The 13,561-nt window shown below is 44.8% G+C and overlaps 1 protein-coding gene across 1 annotated transcript; it reads right to left on the bottom strand.

The window, feature by feature from the left end:
* Window positions 1-2,422: 2,422 nt before the first annotated feature.
* On the bottom strand, window positions 2,423-3,412 carry LOC140899322 (olfactory receptor 52R1-like). Its single transcript, XM_073314681.1, has one exon. It carries the CDS (start codon window positions 3,410-3,412, stop codon window positions 2,423-2,425), a length of 990 nt encoding a protein of 329 aa, XP_073170782.1.
* Window positions 3,413-13,561: the final 10,149 nt, after the last annotated feature.

The raw sequence follows: 13,561 nt of genomic DNA, 5'->3' as shown, positions 1-13,561 counted from the left end.
AGACTTGTTTCAGGATGGTCTGCAGGAGAAGGAGTTTTCTGCCTGGCCCCTCTCAGTCCCAGGAGAGAGCACACAAACAAATAGCCCAAACAAAGCCTCCCCACCCACAGATTTGAAAGTATCTTCTTTCCCCATTGGTCCTTTTGGTCAGGTGCCAACCAGGTTACTTGAGCTTCTTAACCCCTTACAGGTAAAGGAGGAATTCTAGGCTACCCTTAGTTGTATGGTTATGACAAGAGGTAATCCTAATTGTATGTTTTTATTTATATCTTGTTAGATGTTAACCATGTAAACAGATGGTTCCTGTCTGTTGGTATATCTGTTGATTCAAAGATCAAAAGAAAATAGTAACATTGAAATTAAACTTGGGTGTAATAATTTCATTGTCTAGACTTCTATTTGATGTTTGTAGTTATCTACCAATGTGCGCTTAATGGATAATTACCTTACACTGATGAATGGAAGAGTTACCAGTGTATTCACAGGAAATAGGTAATTCTATTTCAAAGCAACAATTCTTCATTATCATAGCCTGCAAATGGTCCTTAAAAGAGTACTTGGGTCCTGATCCTGTCATCTCAAATCCACTTAAGTTTTGTCAGGAGAAGCTCAAGTCACAAGGCTGAGGTCTACAGTTCCATTCTGGATCACCCTGATACTGAACATTGGACTGCAAGCTAAGGATTAATTCTGAAAGATCTCTTTGCAACTCTAAAGCTCACCATCTCGACCATGAAACTGACTTAAGAATTCTATTCATATCTCTATGTATAACGATGTCCAGTTACCGCAGAGCGGAGGGAGGCATTGGGTCATTAACTGGGGCCGCCTCCTACTCCAACCTGCACGCAGGCTCCTTGTCAGGCTGCAGCATCTCCCTTCCCATCCCCAGAGCAGAGGGAGCCCAGCTGGGGGGGCTGGAGGGGAGGAGGAGATTGTGATGGGATGTACCTCTGGGAGAAGCCTGGAAGCTGTTGGAACCACTGTGCCTCCAAACCATTCAGCTGGGTTGGCCTCTTCCCCTGCTCTGCTGGTGACACACAGCCAGCCCCTCCGGGCCCTGTTCTCACCCAACACGACAGCAGGTGTTGCCACACACTCAACTAAGTTACCTGAGTGCTTTACCTAAGCTACTCATGGACCATCAGCCAATATCCCAGCTCTCCAGCCTTGCACCCCTCCTGGAGCATAGACTCAGAATTACACCGTCTTGCACAACACAGAGATGTGTACGGTGCAAGCTCATTAATTAGACTCCCCCCCTCGATGGGGGAAGATACGCACCTTTCTTTGCTAACGGAACTAAGAGTCCCTGACACTTCACTCAAAAACACACTAGGTAAGATGAAACATAAATCAGGTTTATTAACTAGAGAAGGATAGATGCTAAATGATTATAAGTGATAAAAAACAGATCAAGGCAGGTTACTCAGGAAATGAAACAAACTTGCAGCATAAGGCTAGTGCATGCTTGATAGGATTTGAATCAGCAATATCTCACCCTGACTGATGATACAAGCAGGCTTACAGATTCCTGAGGAACAGGCTGTACCTGCTTTGATCCCCTGCCCAATTCAAACTCCTTTGTCTTCCTGAGCTTCTTGCAGCTGTTGAGTTGTGGGGCAGTGAAGACAAGAGATGATTTCACTCCACACCTTTTATAGTTTCTTCCAGTTTTCTGAAAAGTCTGTATATGTGACGTTGGGGGTCCACCCCCATTGACCAAACATTCTCTGTTGTCTCCGTACTCCCTCCGTGGAGGCTTTCTTATACAGAGTTCCTGTGCTAGTGGATTCTTCCCTCGATGAGTGTTAATTGCTGTCATAAACACTGTCTAGCTAGTCCTTTGACATACCTGAAAGGCTGGTTTTGGGTGTTTCCAGCCTCGTATCACAAGTTAGGAACTCACACAAAGCATGATTTCATTACTTCATATACCCAAGGAGATATTAATGTTAAGCAGATTAAGCCCTTTAGAATAATAGCTCACAGGACATACTTTGTACAAAACGTACCATAATTACATCACCGTGGTAAATATAGAGTGCTTTGGAGTGCAGAGTGTCACAAGGACGATCCAGAGAGTTACAGGAGGTGGGGAGGAGAGGAAAGAGTGAGGGGCAGGGCCTTGAGGGGAAGACGCAGAGCAGGGGCGTAACCTGGGGGAAGATGCATGGTAAATGGGTGGGGGCTTATGCTTCCAGTTACCAGGAATTAGAAAGGCGGCAACCCTCGGAGTTGCACATAGTCAGATTCCCCATTTGTCACACTGACACAGCACAGTAAAGTCAGGAAAGGGTTTCAGGTCTCTTTGACTGGCCAGTCAGTGATTCAGGGAAGAGAACCCAGCACCATGTCACCAGCCAGCACTGCATGGAGCTCAGTCTACCAGCCAGATCACCAGGAGAAAGCTTTATGACCCTTAATGAGTAAAGAGCTGGAGCAGACTATCCCGAATCTGTTGGCTCCTCACCCCATAGATGATGGGGTTTAACATGGGGGGCACCAGGAAATACATGTTGTTCATGAGAACGTGGAAATGCAGGGCCATATTGTGCCCAAACCGTTCTGTGAGGGCGGAGAAGAGATGTGGGATGTAAGAGCCTAAGATGACACAGAGGTGGGAGCCACAGGTCCCAAAAGTCTTGAGGCGGGCGTCCTTTGTTGGGAGGCTGAAGATGGCCCTGAGGATCTGGATATAGGACACAGTGATACAAAACACATCCACACCGGTCACCAAGAATGCCACAGAGAGGCTGTAGTAACTACTGATGCGGATGTCGGCGCAGGCCAGCTTCACCACAGCTATGTGCTTGCAGTATGTGTAGGGAATGATGTTGGTTCTGCAATATGGCCACCTCCTCGCCAGGAAGAGATAGGGCAATACGAGCATGATGCCACGCAGCACCACGGCCAGGCCAATTTTGGCCACCACAGGGTTTGTCAGAGTGGTGGAATGTCTCAGGGGATCACAGATGGCCACGTAGCGATCCAAAGCCATGGCCACAAGGATCCCAGAATGCATAACAGAGAAGCTGAGAAGGCAGAACATCTGGGTGAGGCAGGCGGTGAAATTGATCTCCCTGGAATTGAACCAGAAGATGCTCAGCATTTTGGGTAGGACGGCCGTAGACGGGACCACGTCGGCGACGACCAGCATGCAGAGGAAATAGTACATGGGCACATGGAGGCTTGGCTCCCTCTTCACGATGTACAGGATTGTGAAGTTCCCCAAGATGGCTATGACATAGATCGCACAGAAAGGGATGGAGATCCAGACATGGGCTGCCTCCAGGCCAGGAATGCCCAGCAGGATGAAGGTGGAAGGGTTGGTAAAGTCGGTTGAGTTGGAATCTGACATGGAGTAGGAGAGAAGGTTTCCAACGCTGAGGCAGAATGGTGTTTCCTGCATGTACCGTGCGTTCCCCTGACTTCCTGTATGTGCCCAGGGTCTAGGGTGATGGTCGCAGGAGAAATGCCTGGATGGAAAGAAAATGTTAATATTAGACACTACATACACAGCTCGAGGCTTGTCTCATGGATGGAGCAGGTTGGTCGCTCTTCACACACTGAAAAATGACATTTTAATGATTAAGATAAATGAATTATGAACAATTGACCCTACTAATGTCAGTTCCATATTTTATGGTGCTCCTTTCGTCAATAATTCCTACACATCGTGGTATGGGAAACATTAATAGGCATCAGCACGAAACACGAGTGGATGCTGGTTTTCCCTCATTGTTCCTTAGGCCTTATCTGCACTGCCAAGTTTTTTTGCCAAGAGGCAGCATTTGGTGAAGAAATAGTGGAGGTGTAAACACTACAAATCCGCTTTTGAAGACAGAACTCCTCAGTTTCAGTGACGTAATAAAGGCACCTTAACGAGAGGTGTAAGGGTTTGCAACAATGATTTCTTTTAAAGGCTTTTTCGTCATTGACCAAAGTTTCAGCAAAAAAAATCTGCCAATTTACACATAGGCTCAATACAATGAAACCCAGGCTACAGAGTCCATGCTGTAGGGGGTTTCCCATTCACCTAGTTATTGAAAATCTGAGAGTGGGAAAAAAACACCTTTGCCAAGACATGTGCCAGGGGAAACATCCCAACTAGAACACACCTCAGGGAAAAGACTTGGGCATCATTGATAGCAGCTCCATTGATAGCATTGATATCATTGATATCATTGATAGCAGCTCCATTGATTGCAGCTGTAGTGGCCACAACAAAGACAATGTTCAGATTCGTAAGGAATGGGATGGAGAATATCCTGCTCTGGAGATGCACTCACTTTTGCTCACCCAGCCTCTATAAAGGATGTAGCAGATAGAAAGGGGATTTCCCAGGCAGGCTGTGAGAATCGGGGAGGCTGGCGTATGCGGAAAGACTGAAAAGTCTGGGACTGGTTAGTTTAGAGAAGAGACAATTAAGGGGCATACGATAGAGGAGAACAAAATAAAGAATGGAACTGATTACATTGATATGGACAAACAGAGAACAGCTCCCAGCCAGTAATAGCTATCTACAGATACCCTTCAAAAGGGCCAATTCCCCAAAGATAAGGCAAATGATCAGCAAAACTGATTGGGAGGAAAAATGTAGACAGAAAAATGGGAATGAAAAATGGAAGTTCTTTAAGAAGAGTTTATGAGAGATCTAAAAAGCCATGATTCCACAATCAAGAAAGTAGAGAACTTTGGTTAAAAACCCAGTTCAGTAGCAAAGTGAAGGCAGCAACTGGGGGGGGGGGGGGAAGCAATATATAACAAATGGGGAAAAGGGAAAATAGATAGCAAGCCATAGAAATTGGAAGTTATGAAAATAGATACAGGATGTTACAGACATTGGGGGAAATCCATGCTTTGCAGGGCTAAGGATAACAAAAAGGAAGTTATTAATTATCTTAAGAAGAAAAGAAACCCTCGAAAATGTCAGGTTTCAGAGTAACAGCCATGTTAGTCTGTATTCGCAAAAAGAAAAGGAGTACTTGTGGCACCTTAGAGACTAACCAATTTATTTGAGCATGAGCTTTCGTGAGCTACAGCTCACTTCATCAGATGCATACCGTGGAAACTGCAGCAGACTTTATTTATACACAGAGAATATGAAAAAATACCTCCTCCCACCCCACTGTCCTGCTGGTAATAGCTTATCTAAAGTGATCATCAGGTGGGCCATTTCCAGCACAAATCCAGGTTTTCTCACCCTCCACCCCCCCACACAAATTCACTCTCCTGCTGGTGATAGCCCATCCAAAGTGACAACTCTTTACACAATGTGCATGATAATAAAGTTGGGCCATTTCCTGCACAAATCCAGGTTCTCTCACCCCCTCACCCCCCTCCCAAAAACCACACACACAAACTCACTATCCTGCTGGTAATAGCTCATCCAAAGTGACCATTCTCCCTACAATGTGCATAATTAAGGTGGGCCATTTCCAGCACAAATCCAGGTTTTCTCACATCACCCCCATACACACACAAACTCACTCTCCTGCTGGTAATAGCTCATGCCTCAGAGAAATTGAAGTCTGTTGCATCTGTATGGTTCCCTTGATCAACCAAACGTGTACTCTCATGAAAGGATGAAATCGTATTTATTTGACAAGACCTGTTTCCATAAAACCATATTGTTGACTGGCATTAATTAGACTCCTAGATTTTTTTTAACTTATCCCAGATCAGCTTTTCCACTGTTTCTTAAACTTGTCAAATCTTTTTTAAAAAACTTTCCTTTTATTTTTTAATAGTTTAGGTTTAATGCAGAACTGTCCTTTATTTCCTTTGGGGTGTAAGGGCTGGGGGGGGGTCTGTTGCTGCCCGACTGCCTACTTTTGATTTGGAATGAGAAGTTTGGTGATCGGTCAGTTCGTAACTCTGGTTTTTGTAACTCTGAGGTTCTACTGTAGATGCTGTTTAACATCCTCTTTGACTGCTAATGGACTGGAAAGTGTTTCATGACCGTGTGTGATCTGAGTACCTGATACTGCTCCTTTCCAAATGCAGAACAAAACAATTTCTTGAACACATCTCCCTTTTCTCCAACATTAACAAGTTTCCTTTCTCCCTCTTGGAATTGGCCTACACATTTTCGAGGGCTACAGCTCACTTCATCAGATGCATGCCGTGGAAACTGCAGCAGACTTTATTTATACACAGAGAATATGAAAAAATACCTCCTCCCACCCCACTGTCCTGCTGGTAATAGCTTATCTAAAGTGATCATCAGGTTGGGCCATTTCCAGCACAAATCCAGGTTTTCTCACCCTGGAAGATCATCAGGAAGATCACTGATGGATTGAAGTTTCCTTAGGAAGTCAGTGGTGTCTCGAAGGTAGCTGGGAGTGCTGGTAGCGTAGGGCCTGAGGAGGGAGTCTACATAGCCAGACAATCCTGCTGTCAGGGTGCCAATGCCTGAGATGATGGGGCGCCCAGGATTTCCAGGTTTATGGATCTTGGGTAGTAGATAGAATATCCCAAACCCCTCCAACGCATTATTAAGGATCTACAACCTATCCTAAAGGATGACCCAACACTCTCACAAATCTTGGGAGACAGGCCAGTCCTTGCCTACAGACAGCCCCGCAACCTGAAGCAAATACTCACCAACAACCACATACCACACAACAGAACCACTAACCCAGGAACTTATCCTTGCAACAAAGCCTGTTGCCAATTGTGCCCACATATCTATTCAGGGGACACAATCACAGGGCCTAATAACATCAGCCACACTATCAGAGGCTCGTATACCTGCACATCCACCAATGTGATATATGCCATCATGTGCCAGCAATGCCCCTCTGCCATGTACATTGGTCAAACTGGACAGTCTCTCCGTAAAAGAATAAATGGACACAAATCAGATGTCAAGAATTATAACATTCATAAACCAGTCGGAGAACACTTCAATCTCTCTTGTCACGCAATCACAGACATGAAGGTCGCTATCTTAAAACAAAAAAACTTCAAATCCAGACTCCAGCGAGAATCTGCTGAATTGGAATTCATTTGCAAATTGGATACTATTAATTTAGGCTTAAATAGAGACTGGGAGTGGCTAAGTCATTATGCAAGGTAGCCTATTTCCTCTTGTTTTTTCCTACCCCCCCCCCCAGGTGTTCTGGTTTAACATGGATTTAAACTTGAAGAGTGGTCAGTTTGGATGAGCTATTACCAGCAGGAGAGTGAGTTTGTGTGTGTATGGGGGTGGGGGGGATGTGAGAAAACCTGGATTTGTGCTGGAAATGGCCCACCTTAATTATGCACATTGTAGGGAGAATGGTCACTTTGGATGAGCTATTACCAGCAGGAGAGTGAGTTTGTGTGTGTGGTTTTTGGGAGGGGGGTGAGGGGGTGAGAGAACCTGGATTTGTGCAGGAAATGGCCCAACTTTATTATCATGCACATTGTGTAAAGAGTTGTCACTTTGGATGGGCTATCACCAGCAGGAGAGTGAATTTGTGTGGGGGGGTGGAGGGTGAGAAAACCTGGATTTGTGCTGGAAATGGCCCAACCTGATGATCACTTTAGATAAGCTATTACCAGCAGGACAGTGGGGTGGGAGGAGGTATTTTTTCATATTCTCTGTGTATAAATAAAGTCTGCTGCAGTTTCCACGGCATGCATCTGATGAAGTGAGCTGTAGCCCTCGAAAATGTGTAGGCCAATTCCAAGAGGGAGAAAGGAAACTTGTTAATGTTGGAGAAAAGGGAGATGTGTTCAAGAAATTGTTTTGTTCTGCATTTGGAAAGGAGCAGTATCAGGTACTCAGATCACACACGGTCATGAAACACTTTCCAGTCCATTAGCAGTCAAAGAGGATGTTAAACAGCATCTACAGTAGAACCTCAGAGTTACAAAAACCAGAGTTACGAACTGACCGATCACCAAACTTCTCATTCCAAATCAAAAGTAGGCAGTCGGGCAGCAACAGACCCCCCCCCCGACCCCTTACCCCCCAAAGGAAATAAAGGACAGTTCTGCATTAAACCTAAACTATTAAAAAATAAAAGGAAAGTTTTTTAAAAAAGATTTGACAAGTTTAAGAAACAGTGGAAAAGCTGATCTGGGATAAGTTAAAAAAAAATCTAGGAGTCTAATTAATGCCAGTCAACAATATGGTTTTATGGAAACAGGTCTTGTCAAATAAATACGATTTCATCCTTTCATGAGAGTACACGTTTGGTTGATCAAGGGAACCATACAGATGCAACAGACTTCGATTTCTCTGAGGCATTTGATTTAGTCGGGGAAAACATTCAGTTAACATAATGAACAATATACGTCACTAGAGCACATGTTAAATGGAGTAAAAACGAGCTCACTGACAGATCTCAGAAAGCAGTTGTGAGTGGGCCATTGCCAGCAAAAGGGGTTGTTTCTCATGGGGTTCTGCAGGGATCAGGTCTAGGCCCGGTGCGATTCAGTATTTTCATCAATCATCTGGAAACAAATAGAAAATGATTGCAGGTAAAATCTACGGACGACCCAAAGATTGGCAGAGTGGTTACAGTGAGGCAGTCAGGGAAGGCCTAGCGATTGATCTACAGTGTTTGTTGAGTTGGGCCCATGCAAACAAAATGTTTTAATACAGTCAAATGCAAAGTGATCCTCTCGGAACATGGCATGCAGGCCCCACAACCATGCTGTGGCACAGTATTATGGAACGCAGGGATGCTGAAAAGGATTTAGGGGTCATTGTGGACAACCAGCTTATCGCAAGCTCCCAATGCAATGCTGTGGCCAAAATGCCTCACGCGATCCTTGGATTCATAAACGGGGGGAGTGGTGAGTTGGAGCAGGGGAAGGGTTTTATCTCTGGACATGGCATTGATGAAACCGACCGTGTCCAGTTCTTCAGTCCCCATTTCAAAAAGGATGTTGAAAAACTGGAGAGGGTGCAGAAAAAAACCACAAAAATGTTTGGAGACTGGAGAAAATGCCTGACAGAGAAAGAGATTTAAAGAGCTTCATCTATTTATCTCATCTAAAAAGACAATCAAGCAGAGCCTTCCATGGGGAGAAAACCATGGGAACTAAGGGGCTCTGTAATCTAGTTTAGAAAGGCAGAGGAAGACCCAATGGCTGGAAGCTGAAGCCAGACAAATTCCACTCGGAATTATGGGCCAAATGATCAGCACTCGGGGTGATTAATCATTGGGACAAACTGCAAAGGGAAGTGGTGGATTCTCTAATTCCCCATGTCTGCAGATCCAGACTGGATGCTTTTCTGGAAGATCTGCTTGAGGTTTTGTCTACACTTAAAACACTACTGAGGCACTGCAAAGTGCTTCAGTGTAGACACGACTTACAGGGATGGTCTGTGTATTCCCGTCAGTGAGTATAATTCACCTCCCCAAGAGGTGGCAGCGAGTGGATGAGTTGTTCCACCGACCTCATTCTCTCTACATCGGGTTAGGTTGATATAGCGACAGCTCTCAGGGGGTGTGGATTCTTTTGCTGTTGCAAAAAAAGCAAATGCAATTTTGGGTTGCATTAACAGAGGCATAGCATGCAAGTCATGGTAGGTGATTGTACCTCTCTACTCAGCATTGGTTAGGTGCTGTGTGCAATTTTGGTCACCGCTGTCTAGAAAGGATGTAGAGAAACTGGTAAGGATCCAGAGATGAGTGACAAAGATGATCCAAGGGATGGCATGCAAACCGTGCGCAAAGGCTGAAGGAAGTGGGTGTGTTTAGTTGAAAAAAGATTAAGGAGGGACATGAGAGTGGTCTTCAAGTATTTGAAAGGCTGCCATAAAAAAGATGGAGAAAAATTGTCCTTTTGAGACAAAGGGCAAGACAAAAGGCAATTGGTTCAGAGTGCAGCAGAGCAGATTTAGATTCAATTTCAGGAAAAACTCCCTAACTATAAGAACAGCAGGACAATGGAACAGTCGCCTAGGCAGGTTGTGGAAGCTCCTTCACTGAAGGTTTTCTAAAGGAGGCTGGAGCCATCTGTCTTGGATGGTTTAGATACAACAAATCCTACATCTTGGCAGAGGGTTGGACTAGCTGACCCTTGAAGGTCCCCTGTGGCTCTAGGATTGTACAATGTAAAATCCTAGTGTCGACTAGGTCTTAGTCAAACACAAGTTTTGGAGTTCAATACAGGGGTAACTTGGCTTAAATTTAACGGCTTTTGTTCTACTGGAATTCAGACAGAATGATCTAATTGTCCCTTCTGATCTTAAACCCTATGAATCTATGGATAAAGAAATTAAGTCAAGCATTTATATTTACTCTGTCTCATAACACAGGAACAAGGGAACATTCAAGTACATTGAAAGTCTGAATATATAACATTGAGAAAGAAAAATTGTTTACCTAATCCATATTTGGCCTGTGGAACTCCTTGCCACACACATTATTGGAGCAAAGAGCATAGCTGAATGGGATTCACAAATGGATTGGGCATTGTAGGTGGTGCTGGTGACACCATAGTTAGTTAATGCTGTCTGACACATTCAATTAGGAGACCTCATTTTCAGTTGGTTATAATTTTGCCAAATTTTAACCATTTGGACTGAAATTTCCCACACTGGGTTTCTGCTTCTAGCTGAATTGTTTTTGAAAGTTTCAGACCTAAGAGTTCAGCCAAGTTCTCAAATGAAGCCAGGAGAAAAGCGGTCTTGCCCATGTTAAAAATTCATATAATTATTCCAGTGAGGAGCCCTAGCCCCTCCATGCTTTCCATCACAAAGTCAGGTGAGAGCCATCCCCGTTAACAACCAGAGGCCTGAAATGCAAGAGGAGGAGGGAGAGTCCCTGTGCATTAGCTCACACACAGCTGGCTCCTGAGGTCTTTACTCAATTCTTACTCCAAGGGGAGTTTTGCTTCTGTGGGGCCTGAGAACGTATGGGCCAGGGACTCAGAATTTGGCCTTGTATTCTACATCTACTAAAACCTTTCATTCTGAAGCATCCCCTGTGCCACTGAAATGCAGCCATCTCGGGGCTAGAGCCCATCAGCCAGGGGCAGAGCAAAGGGGACATTTTGGCCAGTGATATTGGAGCAAACTCATCCCCTGTGGCAAAGGTCCCAGCATGTTTAATGGTTGTGCAGAGCGGAAAGGACCACAGACCTATTCTCTATCCCATAACGCCCACATTGCACTGGGTTTGTCAAGCAAGTGAGCTCCTCAGCAAGAGACAGGTACCTGTGAATTCTGAGCCAGACGTGTCTTCCCTGGGAATCCTCTGCAGACAGCCGTGTTCCACACCTCTCTCACCCCAGCATCTGCAGCAGCGTCCAACGCTGAGAGCCGACCTGGGGTGTGCACCGTTTATAATCTAGCTGTGCACATTCCCAGGGGGGGTCACTCAGCCTCTAGGAGAGAAGTGGCATCTGGATGCAAATAGGCTGGAAACCGTAGACACTCTAGCCAATGTCTCTCTTTCAGTGTCTGTGCTTCTGAGTTCTTTATCCAGGTTTAGAAGTAAACAGTCATTAAGGAACGTTCCCAAAGGGAGATGAGAACTCTTGGGCTCTCCACTGAGTCAGAGAGGAATTGGCTGCTCTGTGTATTTGTGTATATTTAAAAAGTAAAGTTGATTAGGAAGAAAACTAGGGGTAATGGGCAGCTCTCCAGAGGGTCTGATACCCTGTAAATGCCCAGTATTAATGGTTAGATAGTAGACAGAGAAATCTGGAGAAAGGTGACTATATGACTATAACAAGGTTTAAAAGAGAACTGGGACTATAACAGGGTTTAAAAGAGACCTGGATAAATTCATGGAGGTTAAGGGCATTTATGGATATTAGCTAGGATGGGTAAGGAATGGTGTCCTTAGCCTCTATTTGTCAGAGGGGGGTGATGGATGGCAGGAGAGAAATCACTTGATCGTTACCTCTTAGGTTCACTCACCCCAGGGCATCTGGCATTGCCACTGTCGGTAGACAGGATACTGGGCTGGATGGACCTTTGGTCTGACCCAGTACGGCCATTCTTATGTTCTTAAGGTAAGTGAGGAGAGAAACTAACACTTTCTGCAGGCACACAGGGCTATCACTAAGGCATCAGAAATCAGTAATTCTCATCAGTAACTGTCATCATACTGTGTAACACCTTTCATTGAAGGATCTTCAAAACACCAAGTAAAGGAAAGTCACTATGAATATATTGTCACTATACTGATAGGTAAACTGAGGCAAAGGAAGACTGACTTGGTGAAGGTCACATAGGGAATGACAGACAGAACCCAGGACTCTTGACTTCCCTGCTCTAACCATGGTCTCTCCATTAGTAACTGAGCACATGACAAGAAGGAAATGGACTCACAGTCTAGCAGGGCTTGTTTTTTAGGTGGGTGTGACGGACTTGCCCAGGATGCAACCTGGAAAGGGCATATCACCGAGCCCTCTGCATACCAACCTGGGCTCCCTTTCACACTTTGAGGATGTGACAAGCTGCTATCCTCTCCAGGTTTGGACTCTTACAGCCAGACACAGCCAGACACATCTCCACCCAGCTGCAGTTACATGAATGTTTTCACTAGGCACTCATGTACCAACAATAGAGCGGCTAAAGCCAATTTCCTGCCTGCCCGCCCCCACCCCCAGAGCTCCCCAGGCGAGGAACCCAGAGCTGTACTGTCTTACCCTGGTCAGAAGCCCAGAGACTGTACATTTATTACCCAGTCCACCCCTCCCTCAATGTGGAGAGGACAATACACTAGCCTCTGTTCCTGAGCACATTTCCCTTTTGCATTTCAAACAACACACTGTTTTAGATAAAAAAAAATATGTAAAACCGAGTTATTAACTGCAGAAGGATAGATTTTAAGTAATTATAAGTAATAAGTGTACAGATCAAAGGAGATGACCTAAGAAATAAAGGAAAATGACTATCTGCGTTCTATAAACTTGACAGGATTTGAATCACACAGTGTGTCACTCTGATGGTACAAACAGTCCACCTGTCCTCCATGCAAAAGTTAGAAATGCCTTCAGCCTGGGACCAAATCCCCAGTTTGGTCCTTCTTCCTAAGGTTTTTCCAGGTGTTGAGTTATGCGGGGGAGTGAGGCCAAGCAATTTTGTTACTTCCACCTTTTATGGCTTCTGTCATTTGGAGGGACCTTCATTTTTCCAAGCAGAAGCCCCCAGCACAATTACCAGAAACGCACAGGCACAAATGGAGTCCAGTGTCACATGAGCTGCTCATATGCCCTCACATGCTTTCAGAATTTTTGGCACAAAAATGAGACATGCATACAAATAGGGTAATCATATTCAGCAAATCATAACTTTTTCACCGATACCATTGATACCTGTTCCTTTGGGGGCACAGAATGTCACACCTCCCCCCTTAGTTTACTGCAGAAGTGTTAGTCACTGACTAGGTTGGAGGGAGTGTGCCCAAGGCCTTCTTTAGGTTTGGAACATACAATGCCCAAGCGTTGCAAACCTTGGAGTGTGATCCACATGTGTTTTTACAAAGTTCTGTGTGCCTTCTATTTGTCACTTGAAAACCTGTCTTTGTAAATGTGCAGGATTGTCAACCGTTGTGTTTTTGCAACAGGTGATAATACAGATAGTCATCAATGCCATGAAGTG

Source organism: Lepidochelys kempii, chromosome 1 (assembly GCF_965140265.1).
Source record: "Lepidochelys kempii isolate rLepKem1 chromosome 1, rLepKem1.hap2, whole genome shotgun sequence".
In the NCBI taxonomy this organism is placed as follows: Eukaryota; Metazoa; Chordata; order Testudines; family Cheloniidae; genus Lepidochelys; species Lepidochelys kempii.
The sequence above is the reverse complement of the archived record's forward strand: the minus strand, read 5'-3'. Positions and strand labels throughout refer to the sequence as shown.

Bases quoted from the DNA above. Each gene is read 5' to 3' on its own strand.
- LOC140899322 (XM_073314681.1), bottom strand. From the start codon at position 3,412: ATGCAGGAAACACCATTCTGCCTCAGCGTTGGAAACCTTCTCTCCTAC.